Source organism: Pleuronectes platessa, chromosome 14, assembly GCF_947347685.1.
Source record: "Pleuronectes platessa chromosome 14, fPlePla1.1, whole genome shotgun sequence".
Classification (NCBI taxonomy): domain Eukaryota; kingdom Metazoa; phylum Chordata; class Actinopteri; order Pleuronectiformes; family Pleuronectidae; genus Pleuronectes; species Pleuronectes platessa.
Window position 1 is genome coordinate 21,170,560 of NC_070639.1, and position 16,055 is coordinate 21,186,614.

Sequence of the window (16,055 nt, forward strand, 5' to 3'; positions counted from 1 at the left end):
TTTTGAATCATTTCAGAAATCTATTCTGTTAAAATAACAAGTTAGCATTTTATTGCACCATTTTAAGTCTTTAGAGTATTTGTCACGTATGTAATAGTCTTTTAAGCCACTAAATGTCAAGCACTTCCAGGTTTTGTTCCATCACTTAAAGTTTGAAATGATTGCAAAATAATAAAGTTAATACCTGGACCTGGAATATTCAAGCAAATAAAGATAATAAAGATTCCGAAACCATTTGAAAACTGGCATTTGGTGAAAAAATTTTATTTAAAAAAATTCTAACCACAAAGTACTATCAATACAAAACGTATAAAAAGTACAAAAAGCAAAGGTCAAAAATAAGTTGAGATGACAATATTCGAGTTGGCACCAACGGCACTGTGGGTATGATTCAGAATAGAAAAAGTTGGCATCTTAGAGCGCATTCATGCAACTGAATTCACATTGAAATGATTACACCATTTACCACCCTTATTGAGACTCTGGAACCATCGCAACACTGATCCAAACATCAGCACTTTCAGACATACAACATGACGCACAGCATTTTCCCTTAATAACGATTACATTTGGGTCTGAAAGAGGAAGCACTTGCTGGTCAAAGATGATGTGCAACTATTAGAATAGATTGGATTGTAGAGCTTTTTAAGACGTCGTTACTAACATGACAGAAGCTGATGCACCGAACCGTTTTCAGAGTGCACTAGTCCGTCGGTAGAATAACACTTTGGGGAGTGAAGACGGCCGTGAATGTCATTCTTTGACCAAAAGACGAGAAAAATGTTGGCCACAGTGACAAGAGCCTATTTTCAATACCACAATATTCTATACTAGTACAAAAATAAAGAACAGTATCAAATACAAAGTTTAAAACAATACAATATCAAGAGTTACATGGTTTTCAAGCATTACCCAGGTTTGTTTATTCCTTTGGAGAAAGGCACCCCAAGTGTGTTCCAGTTACTTTACCAGGCACCAGACTTTGGGAATGTTGACTGGCCCAGTACCATCATTGTGGAAGAAAAACTAAAAAAAGACAACACACTTGAAGGAAACCTTCGTACGAACAAGTCTTCATCAGCACAACAAACATCCAGTACCTTCCTTTTTTCATTTTTTTACGAGTGGTGCCTTGAACATTTATCTACAAGCACTCGCTGATTCAGCTCCTCACAAAATCCTACAGTTTAAACAAGTTTTGCACTACAACTGGCTTGGCCTTACAAAATGCCATCATGTGGAGTTCAAGTTTCGGTCTAAGGCAAACTTGAGACGCACTCACTGTGAACTTCCAACGGAGAAGAAACTCTTAAAAAAAAAGGACTAATAACTAAGTCTCATTATAAAAACTATCAAATAAAGAAAAGAGGAATAGCTGCCCTGAGGGAGAAGTTAACCTTAACCATTCTTGTTGCACGACGGTAGTTTGTTAGCACTTTGGATCTTCAGACAGGCTGGCGTCTCAAGTATTGCTGAGTTGAGACAACCATTCTCCTCCTCGTTCGACTCTATGCTCGACCACTGCGGGCCCGTAACACTGGAAGGCTTGAGCTGACTTCATCCACCTCAAGCAAGTTCATGACATCACACATGCACACGATCGCCATTTTGCTCCCTTGTGTGCTCCTGGTGTGAAGTGTTCAGCGGGTGACAACCTATGCACGGAGACCTGTGAACATAGTGAAGGAGTCAGCTTTAGTAAAACACTCAGTCTGAGGGTTTTTAACAATAAAGAAACAAGCTAACTGGTGGTTGGAACTAAATAAAAATCAATGAAAGGATGAAAAGGGTAGAAAACATACCTTTCTCACATGTGCTGCTCTGCTTCTCCTGGGCGAAGTTTAATCTGTTCTGCTCGACTGCCGTGCCATTGGACTCTGGGCTGCTGCTGCGTGACGGGCTTTCATTCTGGTAAGCTAGATCCAGATGTTGCTGGGCAAGTTTTAGGTGTCTGCGCAGCCTCTCCAGCTCCCGTGACGAAGCCTCGTCCCCAAACGACTCGCGGCCCGAGTCCACCAGGTTGTCCTTAAAGTTCATTTTTCCTGTTGGGTCCTTCTTCAGAGCTGTGTTGTAGCCAGGAGGCGCAGAGGGCTGGCGGCAGATGGAGGACCTCTGGCTCGCCAGAGCTGGGTGGCGGGGTGTGGCAGGCCTTTGTGCACAAAAGCAGTCACGGATACCGCTGATGCCAAGGTGGAGGATCTCCAACAAGGTGAAGAGCAGACACAAGGCGCTGACGGCGTACATGATGAGCAGGAAGATTGTTTTCTCTGTAGGACGTGAGACGAAGCAATCTACTGTGTGCGGGCAGGGAGAACGCGTGCATACATAGGACGGCACCACTTCTATCCCATAAAGGATGTACTGTCCAAACAGGAAGGATACCTCAAAGATGGCACGTGATAGCAGCTGGAACACGTAGACCTTCATCAGACCATCTCTCTTGATGCGGCGGCGTCCATCGTGCTTTTTGCTGGGCTTCTCCACAACCTCTTTTTCCTTGTCAGGCTCAATCTCTTCCAGGATCATGGGGTCCTCTTCCCCGTTATCCTCTGCTTCCTCGTAGTCCCGGTTAGCACCGCGGCTCACTATGGGCATCCTCTTTCTGCTCCGGGGCCGGTAGTCCTCGTCCTCCATGCGGGCGATCTTATGCATAGCAAAGCCAAGGTACATGATGGTGGGGGTGGTGATCATAATCACCTGAAAGACCCAAAAGCGAATATGTGACAGCGGGGCAAATGCATCATAGCACACGTTCTCACAACCGGGTTGCTGTGTGTTGCACACAAATTTACTCTGTTCATCATAGTAGATGGACTCTCCCCCGACCGCGGTCAGCACGATGCGGAAGACGATGAGGAGGGTGAGCCAGATTTTACCCACAAAAGTGGAATGATTGGAAATTTCATCCAGCAGACGTGTGAGAAAGCTCCAGCTCATTTTGCCTCTGGAACAGGAGGGAAACTGTCAAACCTGTGAACAGACAGAAAATGTATTCAGGTGTCGGAAAGGAGGAAGGCAATGACAATGAGAGATATGAAATATTAACACTACTTTTCGTAAATTACAACAAAAAAAAAATCAAGTTCAGGCCACATGTAGGATTGGATTGTTAGTAAGCAAAAAGAGATTTTAGATAAAATGGACAAAGCATAATAATTAAATCCCGCTGCTAAACATTTGGTCGCCTGTGGCATAATATCGCTGTGGTGCCAGAGCTTTATTATATCCAACAGGACGGTGTGGGCTCGGCAGAGGTATGTGCCATTCAAGGTATTTTTGTTTGGACTTCTTGTTCTTGGACCACCGAGCCACACGGTGGGGCTGTTGTTTCACTGTTACCTAGAGACATCTGGAACAACCCTCTGATCTATGAAAGGGGAATGCAGAGATCCCAGAGGTCTCAGTAGATGCTATCAGCCAGTCACTAAGCCAAAGCTAATCCAAGGACTGTGGAATGAGGACATGTTCTACAAAGACAGGGATGACGGAGCATGAGACAGAACTTCTATTCTAATACACTTAACTCAACCGTAACCAGGATGACCGATCCTATTCCACTTCACAACAGCAACATTGTCGATCCATCAATCCATATGATTTTACATCCTCGAACCAACGTCACATTCGTCTTGATTGTCGGGTTGAATAATCCGAGTGAGCCACAGTAAAGTGACGACTACACTACAGAGGCAACAAAGAGCTGCTGTGGTTTCACACCATCTGAGAACTGTCTCATAACTTCTGCTGAGTAATTAGCCAGTACCAATAAAATATACTGCGATGATGGTGTTAAGCACCAAAACAGTTCAAGCTGAAGATACCGTTCCAGCCCACACCTGAAGGGCTCAGAGCTGTTTCAGTACTAGTGAAAATGATTGGCGTCTAATGAAGTTTAAGAGCTGTACATTATAAAAAATATCTTCAGACGTAAATGTAAATCAACCAGTTTCACTAAATCATTTTCCACCCCATGACAATCGGTATCTTTTAATAGTATTTGGTTGTGGATCATTCGACAGCCTCCAAACATCCCTGATAGCGATTTGAAAGTTTCAGGTCAGCTGGTCAACTCCTCTAATGTCACATGTTCATGCTCTGTTTGTCAGCAGGACTCCTTCTCCCCCTTGATGGGACTTAGGTCAGGACTCCTACCAGTCCCTCTTTTCTTTCGTGCTGCTGGGTGTGTGCTGTGTGAGTTTTCAAACTCATCGCTGTTTCTACGTTTTTTCCCTGTGTCCAAACAACAGGGGAAAAAGGGGTTTGAGAGGCTTAACGTTAAGGAAGTTTAGAAAACGCTGCTGGCCGTGTTTTAGTGTGGACCGGCAAAAACAAAATGAAAACGACGACGCTGTCACTCGCATCCACTTCCTAAATAAGACTTCCTGAACACCACTTCCTGGGTCTTATCAGTTGACTACCAGCAGTGAATGATAAATGCCAGAGTTTGATGTCAGTTAACAGTTCCACCTCATTGGTCCGAATACAAAAATCCCCAAAATATTATTTACCAGTGTTTTTTATTTGTAGTATTTCCTGTAACTAAGCAACCAACTCCAGAGTAGACAATCTGCTTCCTTTTTACTGACGCACGTTTGCGTGAATAGTCACCACATGTGCCCTTTTCTGCGTATTTCCATGGAAACAGATTAGAGCACACAGAGCTAAAAAGCAAATGTACATCTCGATCATCGTTGCTTTAAAAACAAAACATTCATGTGGATGTAGTCAGGAAAAGATTTCTCTAAACTCATCTTCCTGTTGATACATTCAAGGCCTCTATATATATATATATATATATATATATATATATATATATATATAGAGGCCTTGAATGTATCAACAGGAAGATGAGTTTAGAGAAATTATATATATATATATATATTAAACCAAAACAGCCTTACCGCACCCATCAGGATTAAAACAATTAAATGTATCTACCTCCAATTTTACACAATTCTTATCATTAATAAAGTGTGAACTTACAGTTTGATCACCATCCTTTAATGATACAGGAAATCCAGACTAACTTAAATTTCATTACAGCACAAACGTGAAGGTTGTGGGGTGCTATAAGAACAGATTCCTTTTAACTGCGTTTAGCCAAATTATCTTCCAAACTGAGACCAAATGACGATTGGCGGCTGTTTTTTCTTTTTAAACAACACAAATATCACAGCTTGTGTTCTGAAAACAGTAGCTACGTTACTGCAGCCACAGTGTATAGGACGCAAAGTGAACAGTCTGTCTATATGACACTTTAAGTTACATCTTTTCATTGTGACATAAGGTCACCAACAGAACTAAAAAGTCCCGGATGGTCAGATTTGCTTTCTGACTTCCATTTAGCAGCAGCTTTGTCCTCCCATGTCTGGAGAGTTCTCAGACGAGCTGTACAAACACACCCACATTGTGCTGTGGTCAGCAAGATGTGAGGAGGTGAGCCCAAGGCTCTGTAGCGCCTGTGTCAACACAGTGGAGAGATGGACCAAACATTTCACCCCCACATAATTAAACTTTTCCAAAGACTTCGGCAAGCTTGCAATTTTTTTACAATATTGCTGTGTGGTCTTTTAAAAAAGGTCGATTAAAAGTAACATGGGAATACATATTCTTTTATCCCATTAAGAATAAAATTTCTTTAATGGTTTTAATGATAGCATAAAAAATTCAATATAATATTCTAATGGATCAAATCAGGGAGAAGGGATTGGGTACTGTTCAACAGTATGTGCACAATGTTCAAATATAATGACTTGAAAGACCCTTTTAAAAAGGCCTCTAAAAGGAAATAGGGTTATTTCAGGCCATAAGTGAAAAGTGCTGAATACAGTCAGACTGGTGTTGGGCCCTGGAGGCTTAGTTTGACTGGTCACAGTTAACGTAACAGCTAAACTTAACAGTAGAAGCAGTGAATGGCAGACAGTGGGTATCAGTATAGCCCTGGTGCTTTCTGAGTTCATCCACAAATCCAGTGATTTACATCCAACTGTTACAAGTTTAAATGTTTTGCGAAAAAACTCGCAACCTCCTCCTAGGAATCTGTGGTTGGTTTCACCCAGTCACAGTATTTGTCATCTTCAAAAAACTTTTCTTTAAAAATGCATTTACCTAGTGTCATGGCTACATATGCAACATGACATGAGGATCTTCTCTCGCTCGCAAAATCTAATTTACTGCTTACCCCCATAGAATTATACATAGACATATTTTTAGACTTTGAATATCTTCAACTGAATTGGGGGGTAAGTTTGGATGAAACAATCCTTCAATACATAAAGGTTTAGCATGAAGCACAAAGGTTTCCATTGTGCAGCAGCAGCAGTTCAGCTCGTCCTCACAAACTGATGACTGATCTGCTGTAAGATAACTCAAATATGTCACCTTCATGACTGTGGCTGGTTTATCAGACTCTCTGATGAGATCATTGATTTTATTTATTCTGTGGTGATTCAGAGTTCACATTGTCTCCAATGTGTGTTTACCTGTAAAAATACACACAGAAGGGCGGTGGGGGGGGGGGGGGGGGGGAGATTAGATTGTTTATCAGGCCCTTTTATTCTGTTGATAAGTTGTCTTCACCTGGAATGTCAATACGCAGTGAAATTTATTTAGGCACATGATTCCCCCTCAAATCGCTCCTTGGTAGATGCCCTGTTTAAAATGTACGTTTTTGTCTTTGCAGCTAACAGTGGCTGCTGCTGACATTATAATTCCATGTGCGGTTTCTGCACAGCTGCCTTTATGCAGCTATATCCTGCATGCCAACGGTTACACCTCAACACATTTCATGTATGACATATTTACTGCCAGGATTCAAGACAAAGTTCAACTCCTAGACTGCGCTTAGCTAAGGCTGCTGATGTTAAGGAGTTGCTCCAAATGGAATTTTCCTACAGGCGTGTGCGTTTTAATGCAAACGCTCCAATTCAGTAACTCTGGATATTTTCCAGCCAGCCCGCCAGTAAAATATCCAGAAAAATTCATAGTGAGAAAGTGAGCAATGTGCCGTTTCTACACACGTTGATTTTGTGAATGCGTCAAACTACTTGTAGTAAACTAAAATAACCAATAAACATTGTGGCTGAGTCAGTAGACTCTTGAGTTTGCAAGTTTGTCACAGATTTCCTACAATCACTATCAGATACAGCTAAAGAATCCATAACTCTGGCCTTACTATCATTATCATACAATACGTGTTTCGGTCCCCTCTGTAGTCAAGTGTTCCTGGTGGCATCATACTAACTTCCTTTCAGTCAACAGAATTGGTTTAAACACGAGCTGTCAAGAGTTTTCCACAACATATTTTTGGGGCTAGATTCACATAATGAAAAACAACACAACAAAATTAACAGATAACACACTTTGCTAGCTCATATTTCAACTTACGCAATGGCTTGCTCAAATAAGCAGCAGGCTTTGGGTGTATATGTGTGTGTGTTAGCAATGTTTGGTCTTAGGTTAGCTGCTAAACCACACCTGAAAACAAATTACTTCAAGGTTCTCCCTTTAATTATAAGGCTTAAATTATAAGACTGGGCATTTTTTGGCACCGCCCTAAATGAATGAAGGGAGATGGGGGGGGGGGAACTATACTGACAGATCTAAGCCTCTCTGGAGGGGGCACAAGTATACGTCCAATTATAAGACAGGATTTTACCGAGTGTTGTGGGTCAGTTCTAGCTTTGAAGTCGCCGGGCCAGTGAGTTTCATCTATAGTGAACGAAATGGCTGTTAAGAGTGTCTGGTTAGTTCGATTTAACCTGAAAACTGGTGGAAAATGTTAATCTACCCAAAAGGAGATTAAATTCCTTCTTATCATCTCCCAATATCTTAACTGCAGGAATTTAAGTGGCAAAACAAAAACTGCCAATGATTACATCCGTCACAGATGAAGAGCTGAGGAGGACTGAAGTCTGAAAAGCGTTAGCCCTCCGAGAAAAATGATAATGCAAAGGAATCGACTCGTTACAGCGGCTCAGTCAGCTGACTTGTTGGAGGCCAAGTGCTGGGAGAGTCAGCGGTCTACAGATTAGTTTACTATCCCTCACAAAAGGCATGAAAGATAACTTCAGGACAAGGCTCAAACCATTTTCTTCTACAATAATTATACAATATGTTTTTATACATTGTGTCACCAAAATGGTCAAACATGTAGTAAACCTAACTGCTATAGGTTTATGCTGGAAGATGTAGATTAAAATAGTAATATCCGTCAATATCAATAATTATCCCGAAACAGGTCACGTTGTTTTATATTTAGTGTAAAGGCTGATCTTTGCTCATGTGACACTGGCTGAGAGTCAATGACACTTGATAAAAAGCATTTCACGACTGTGCAGTAGGTCTAATTATATGCAATACCTCCTAATTTTTCTTACACAATGAATAAGCAATTCATGAATTTAAATCGAACCTTTGCAATACTGAGATATTTATATGCATTTCTTATTGTTGGTATCGTGCAGTCGTGGTACAGATGGTCAGTTGATGACACCTTGAATACAATAAGTTTAGAAGATGGTGTTGTAAGAGTTGTTCTGTCACTAAAGTAAAATATTTCAGCTTGATTTTAACTTAACGGATACCAGGCAATCTGATTGTGGCAATTCTTGATTATAGTGAACTAGTAGATTTTCTCTTATGAATCCCTAAAGATCGAATATAAATAAACACAACAAACAAAGTCTCCTAAACATTTAGTATTTTTTACTTATTTTCTCTACTTTCTCGTTACACAGGCCATTGATTATACAGCAATTCTGCCATGTCTACAATAAACTCATATAGGTTAGGTCAGTTTCCCAGTGTGACACTTCAAAACAAAATATATGTAACTTAATTTTGAAGATATCTTGATCAGAGATAGACCATCTTGATGCTTGTGGATAACGAGATAAGTTAGTCTGTGATGGATATTGATGAATTGCACAACAAACAAACAAGCCAATCACCCACACTTGTTTTCCGTCTGGTAAGACACAACTTTCCACCCTGAAGAAATGACCGGTCCCTTTCTCCTCCGGTCTGTCTACACAGACACTCCCTGTCAATCTGCAGCACTTCAGAGAAATCCACAGTCAGGAGCAGATTTTCGACAACGAGAACACAGAGGCTTTTGTGGCCCTCTCACATCTGGGGGGCTATCCTTCATATATCCCACAAGCCCTTGGGGCTGAGAGGCCCCAATGAGCCAGGGGAGAAGCCAAATAAGTACAATAAAAACCAGCATGAGTCCAATCTGAGGATCGAGCTCCAATGAGTAAAAAATGGTGAAGCTAGGGGGGGAAATCAAATTCAACCGTCCCTCAACAATCAACAATGCAATCAACCATGATGCACATGTGGCTGTGTCCACTTCTGGAGAAGAAGCTAAACATGCACACAGGAAATAATTGTTACTTCGTTAAAGCACATAATTCATTAATGCACTCTGATATTAAATACAAATAGAAAATAGTCTTATTTAATGTGGGAGCTGCATAAAAACAGTGAAAGCCCGTCCTCGTGGCTCTCGGGTCGACGTCACCACGGTGCTGCACATGCTGCCGCCAACATGTTGTGGGACCACAGAGACTGAAAGTGCACGTTGTGTTGTTTGGACTCACCCAGAGATGAGAAGTTAAACTGTGTGTAGCTAAAAAAATTACAATATGGAGGTTTAACACGCAGGTGAGGGGGGACTTTAAGGAAATAAGGAACGAGCCGTGTGCGTTCCTCCATCACCGCAGTCCAGATTCACGCAAACAAATTTTGTATAGAAAACACGTCGCACACCGGCACGTTTAAATTGCTCAAATTACGAGAAAATGTGTTCGCCGGTGTGAACGAGACCACGCAACGCCAATGTTCGTGCTTTAACTAGTGCCCCCTGCCGGCCGACTGTGTGCGCAAACTCTACTGCGTACAAACTGAACACATTCTGACGCAGCATGTTGTCAGAGGTCCGATTAACGGGTTAAAAAATATATATATATATATAAAGCAACAATGCGATGCTACGAAATACCTCAAAGTTAAACAGGCAAGTTTAGCCGATGAAGCTAGAGAAGCTGCGGGATGCCGCCGCGCTCCGGCTGCGTGTTGTGTGTTTTCTTACCTTCAGTCGCGATGCTCGTCTCGTCTCTGCTGAAACTTGCTCTTTAAATTCAGGGAGCCCCTCTTCTTCTTCTCCTCCTTCGTTCCCTTCTCGGTTAAAAGAAAAGCCCTCCTGCTCCGATATCAAGCCATCCAGGGAGTGGGGGGTGGTTTCTGCGCTGTCTCCCGTGTGAGGAGCTCCGTGTCCGGCTCCAGTTGCGTGGTGTACTGCGGGGTGAGGACAAAGACTGTTCCTAAATCCCCCCCTTTTTCTTTCTCTCCTCCTCCCAGTTTACAGGCTCCCCACCCCCTGGTCTCCAGTGGAGGGAAGCGATCATCCGCCAGCATTCCTGACGCAATACCCCCCCCCCACCCCCCTTCTCTGTTAACTTTGCCCTGCACCCGGAGACTGAGAACAACTCCGTATGTGACTGCTCGACCACAATAATAGTAATAATACACGCGTCCTGTCTGTGCTGCAGAGACGATCCAGGCCTTTGTGTTGATATGTGACATGATTTTAATATATAAGGAAAAAACCTGAATCGCAAGTCCACTTTCAGGCAAAGCAAGAATCCACATTTAAATGTTTATCACGGGTTCTATGTTAAAGGTGGATCTCTCGGCAGAAACTGGAGTGAATACACGTTGAAGGGCTAGTTCACCCGAAAAATGAAAATTCACTCATTGTCTACTCACCACTATGCAGATGAGGATTGTGGGTGAAAGTGTTTGAGTCCACAAAACACCTTTTTTAGAGTCTCGGGGGTTAACAGTGAAGCAGCCAAATCCAACACAATTAAAGTTACGTCTTCAAACGTAATAAAAACAACAGAAAAAAAACATAAAAAGCTTCAAACTGCTCCCAACATTCAAATTGACTTCAGAGAGGCATCATTAACACTTTAACGTTAATGTCCTCGGATATCCTCCCATGGAGCAGCGTTCATCTTCACACGCACACACTGAACACAAGATCTCCCCCAAGGGTCCGGTAGCAAACATTTAGGCTAAAAACTTGTCTAAACGAAGCCGTTTCGTGTTGAATTTGAATGTCGGGGCTTGCGCACACTTGAATGACATAACACGAGCAGAATGGAGGCATTTAATGTTTTTTTTGTTTTTTTTTACGTGGTCCCCAGTTTCTTTAATTGTACTGAATTACACTGTTTACCCCTGAAACTCCAGAAGTGTTTTGTGGACTCAAACACTTCCCCCACCTCCTCCATCGGCACAGTGGTGAGTAGATAATGAGTTAATTTTCACTTTTCTGTGAACAGTTGGATGGGATAAGATAAATCTAATGACTCTCAGCACAGCTCCTACCTCTGCCAATGGCCGGCAGTCACCCTAAGAAACCTCATTTAAATCCACTAGACCTGGATTTTCATTTGGATCTGAACCAAATTGCACGGACTCATAAATATCAGGCCCCTAAAAATGCCAGATTTGACTCCCAATAGGAATCACTAAATATATAAACGAAACCATCTCATGTTAAAGAAAGGTATTTTAAAAAAGTGTATTTCTTCACTGTATACATAGCAATACTGCTGTAGCAACAATTAGCTTATATTGGCCTTGCCAGTTTACCAGTCTGACACGTCAGACGTCCAAACACAATATTTCAAACTTAATATTTCATACTTATCCAATTTTTACATCTCCATGCTTGTGCATTGCCAACTTAGATGTTAAGTTTGTGTCTAATATTGATAAATTGCATAGAGAAGGAACATGTCTGATTTTTTTCCCATCAAGAACCATGAATAATTCCCTGACAAATTGCTGAATATGCAAAAGCAGAATGAATTCTTTGTGGCCCCATGGTTGTGCCCTTCCACAACTTTCATGAAAATCTGTTCCGCAGTTTTTTCATTATTCCGCCAACAAACCAACCAACCAACAAATAAACCCTTGTTTTCTGTAAGTATGGCATTTCATAATGTCTGAGCCATACCACCATTTGTTACTTATTTTTTTTTATCTATATGTTACAGTGAGAAGTTTAAAATGAATCTGAATTTAATGGGAAGCCAATGTAAAGAATGTAGAGTGAGTGTGATGTGGGTCATCTTGCTGGATACCAGTCAACAGGACCATTAGGCTTCAGCTTTGCGATATTTCTAAAATGGAATGGCACAAAAATTGGTTAAGGACTTTGACGTGTTGCTCCAGTCGAGTCAAATCTGTGTGAGGCATAACCGACCCTGCTGATGGCGGCGTGTTCCCTCTTCCTGCTCGTGCACATCGGAAGTTGTATGCATCGTGAGGCCCCTTCCTCCGTGTCGCACTTTCTTTGCCAAGACCGGCACGTGCATTTCCTCAGCCCCCCCGCCACCCCCGCTCAGCATCTCTTTGAAGCTCTCTCTCTCACACTTCATATTGTTCATTATAGAAGACAAAAGCGGAGTGTGTACTATTTATGTCCCACATTAGGGCCAAAAAGGGTCTGGAGCAGCTAGTGGCATGAATCACAGAGTGAGGGGTCTAAAGTCAGCATAACGTGCACTCATAACTCTGAGGAAATAAAATGGTATTACTATCTGTGGCGTTAACCTCACACTCAGTTGAAGGTGACACAAAGCACTTGCATTTTCAACAGGCTTGTGCTGAACTTTCACCAGAAGCGACACAAATGAGATTCTCCAGTCAGAATTAGTCTCCTGAGGTTTCCACTCAGATTGAATGATCACATTGTTCTTCCGAGATCTCCAGATGTACCAGCCTCCACTGCGTACCTCTCCAAAACTAAAACAGACCGACAAACCAGATCATCTTCACTTCCACACGTAGCTTGTTGTGAACGGGGTGCGAATCTCATGGGACCGGGCTTAGCCTCGTCTTTTTGCAGTGGTTGGCAAAGGTGCATTCAAAGCAGCGGTTATTGCTTAATATATGCCACACACAGCAGGTCAGTGAAGGAATGCAATGCCCTTCCCCCTTCTCAGGGAGTAGCGTGGCTCTATTGTGAACCACAAGCGTGCTTGTATTCATTGGGGGCAAAGCGGGGAGCCCCCTGGTAAACCAGAGCCCGAATGACGGAGCAAAATAATCTGGAGACTGAACAGCCCCGGCCTCTAGGCTCCTTCAGGGGGAAGTCTCTTCTCTTGATGCTAACACGGAATAAATCAGTGTGTTTGTATGTGGACTCACTCCACAGGTATTCCTGACTTTTGGTCTGGATTGTGAGTAACTGTAGTTGGTGTTTGTTCGGAATACACTCACTTATGAGCAACCACTGGGATAAACATCACAGGTTATCTTGTCTAGTTTGCAAATGACTTATTTATTCTAACCGTGAACGAAACCGTGGTTGTTCTTCCTCGGCTTAATATTAAAGGAGGATCACAGTGCAGAAATGAGCTATGGTGTCGTTTTCAGGACAGGATATTCTGTGGGGCCACATTTCAAACCGGAGACGTACTGGATCTCCTGACAGATATACAATATATCGACCCAGTCTGTACCCAGATGGATGGGCTGAGATGAATTTAATGGTACTCAGAAAAGCGCCTGTCTTTGCCAACACCCAGAAATCTCCTTTACAAACCTCATTTAAAACCACCAGACCGGGACTTGTATTTGGATCTGCACCAAATTGCACACACTCATAGATGTCAGTCCTTTACATGTCTCATGTTTCATCGAGATTCATAAAAGATCCCTAGGCAATTGGTGAATATATACAAAAAGAATAACATTCATAACATCTGCCCATTTTTCTGGATCCACACCAATAGGTGATGGGATCTTTCTTAGCCCATTTCCCATCCTTCCACCAACTTTTCATTGACATCCTTTACATAGTTTTGCATAATCCTGCTGAAAAGAACATCAAACCAACGGACGGACGACAAACATCCTTGGATCATTTGTTTGTCTTTGTTTGACCCAAATTAAACCATTTCAAACTAGAATGGCACTCTGGAGAGCATGTACACATTTACACACACAGCATTTACCAGTCCCCTGAATGTGGCTGACACTTTTCCTTCGAGATCCATGAATTATTGCCCAGGAAAAAGGTAGAAATTAAGAAAAAGAAAACCAAAATTTAACGGGTTCTTATATGAATTTGGCATACATTTATTACTTTGTTAAGTAATCTTGCTTACAAACACACAAACACACGGACAAGGACAACATAACGTCCTTAGCACAGGGGAAAAAATAATCTGCAAAGCAAACAGATGTGGTGTTGTAGCGTTCAAGCAAGAACTGGTCTTTGTGTAAATGATGACGGATGACACACAATCTGGCTCAAAGCTGCTTGCTCAATTTGCCTCTGATTACCCAACAGAGGAGATTTAAACCGTTCTTCTACTGTAATGTTGGTAATCTGGGCGTCAGAGTGTATACAAACTCGAAAGCAGCATTTCATGATTCATCCAAATGAGTGTGGACATGGCCCTAAACTGTTTGTTACTGTTTTCATGCTCCCCGTCTCTATAGAGCTCAGTTTTTTTGTGACACACAAAAAACTGCCTTTTGACTGACTAACAGATTTTCCCTGCAGCTCCTCAGATATGACGTTGCAACATTTCCTAAGAGGTGAAAGGGCTTGGCTCAAGAGCTGCCCTCTTGTTTGCTTCAGAACCTGACCCACCGTGAATCATCCCCTTGTGATGTTTGCTTTCCTGCCACAGACACATACGTACACACACGCATAAACTTTTGTTTAAAGAGTAAGCCTGCAACTTGTTTTGTTCCTGAAAGCTTATGCGAGCTCTACAGGGAGAGCGTTCCTTAACGTTCCCCTTCTGGCAGTTGTGGCAGTTTCTTTGTCAGCAGAAGGAGCTGAAATGCTTGAGAGCGTTATGAAGATGGAAAAAATCTGGCTGCAGCTCTAGATCTCTGTCTCTGACAGTGACTGTTCTCTAAACTGGGACAGGACGAGTGTATTCATCACCCCTTTTCTCTCTGTTTTAATATGAGAGCATATGAACCACACAGGCACATGAACGATGAGCTACAATCAAATTAGGATGTTCGAGTTGGCAGAAATTCTTGCTGCACGCTGTTGCCGGTTTTAATCTTTTAACTTGCATTCTTCAGGCTGTCTCCCTGCCAACGCACAGGAAAAAGCACGAGGGTCCAAAGCATTTTATTGAATGGCATTAGCACAAGGTTGACCTGGCAACCGTCCAAAATGACTTTAATAAAATGACCGGCTGTGTTTTCACTGTGGGACAGAGAAGGAATTTGTTTGACTGTCCGTTGTGCTGTTATGTGCACTCCTCATTCCTATTTGCTATCCTTTACTCTTCCTTTCTACAGCCGTCTACACCCATTTGATTGTGAACCTTATTAACTAAGACAGACTTAACGTCAAGGTAGCACATCCACCTCCACCTGTACGTTTGCGGAGATATTCACTTGACAGAGAGCGATTAAGTTCAGCAGTAAAACTAGCCCGCACTGTTTGACTTTTATTCACAGTACAGCAAAAGTCTAGTGTGCTCGCCAGCAGGACTAATGCTTTCCATGTGTGTGTTGTTTAGGAGTCTGTGAATCCCAAATGGAGCCTAATAAGGTTCTGCCTCACAACAGGGTTACTCACTTCAACGCAACCCCGAAATACAACGGATACAGATTGGCCGCCGATGCCAGAGATGAATTTTAGAGTAAAACCTATACAGTCTCATACATAGCATAGCCATATATCTCATATGGTTTTATATGTGAGCAAAATTCATATATAAAGCCACCAAAAGAGGTGGTATTGCCATACCCAAGAAACTCTGTAATTACAGTACTGTGGCCACAAATTGCTGCTTGGAATGAAAAAAAAAAATGTTTTGATCTGGATGTGTTTCCCAGATGCAATCCGTCCTGAGTGTATATTTAGTTATGGCTCATAGAGTCAAGCTGATATGATAGTTTTAAAGTTCAAATGCTTCTACATATTGAGTTGGGGGCTTTGTGGCTGCAGGAAAACTTTGCTGACTCTGAATGGCTAGCCTCTGGTTTATTGCCAA

At 42.1% G+C, this 16,055-nt stretch overlaps 1 protein-coding gene across 1 annotated transcript; it reads right to left on the reverse strand.

Moving 5' to 3' along the window:
• Positions 1–234: 234 nt before the first annotated feature.
• Positions 235–10,425, reverse strand: gjc4b (gap junction protein gamma 4b). The gene is made up of 3 exons (XM_053440402.1): positions 10,097–10,425; positions 1,803–2,970; positions 235–1,669 (listed from the first exon to the last, which is right to left on the reverse strand). Exons 2-3 carry the CDS (start codon positions 2,935–2,937, stop codon positions 1,656–1,658), a joined length of 1,149 nt encoding a protein of 382 aa, XP_053296377.1. The 5' UTR covers positions 2,938–2,970; positions 10,097–10,425; the 3' UTR covers positions 235–1,655.
• Between the last annotated feature and the right edge of the window lie 5,630 nt (positions 10,426–16,055).

Coding starts and splice junctions, on each gene's coding strand:
- gjc4b (XM_053440402.1), bottom strand. CDS start 2,937: ATGAGCTGGAGCTTTCTCACACGTCTGCTGGATGAAATTTCCAATCAT.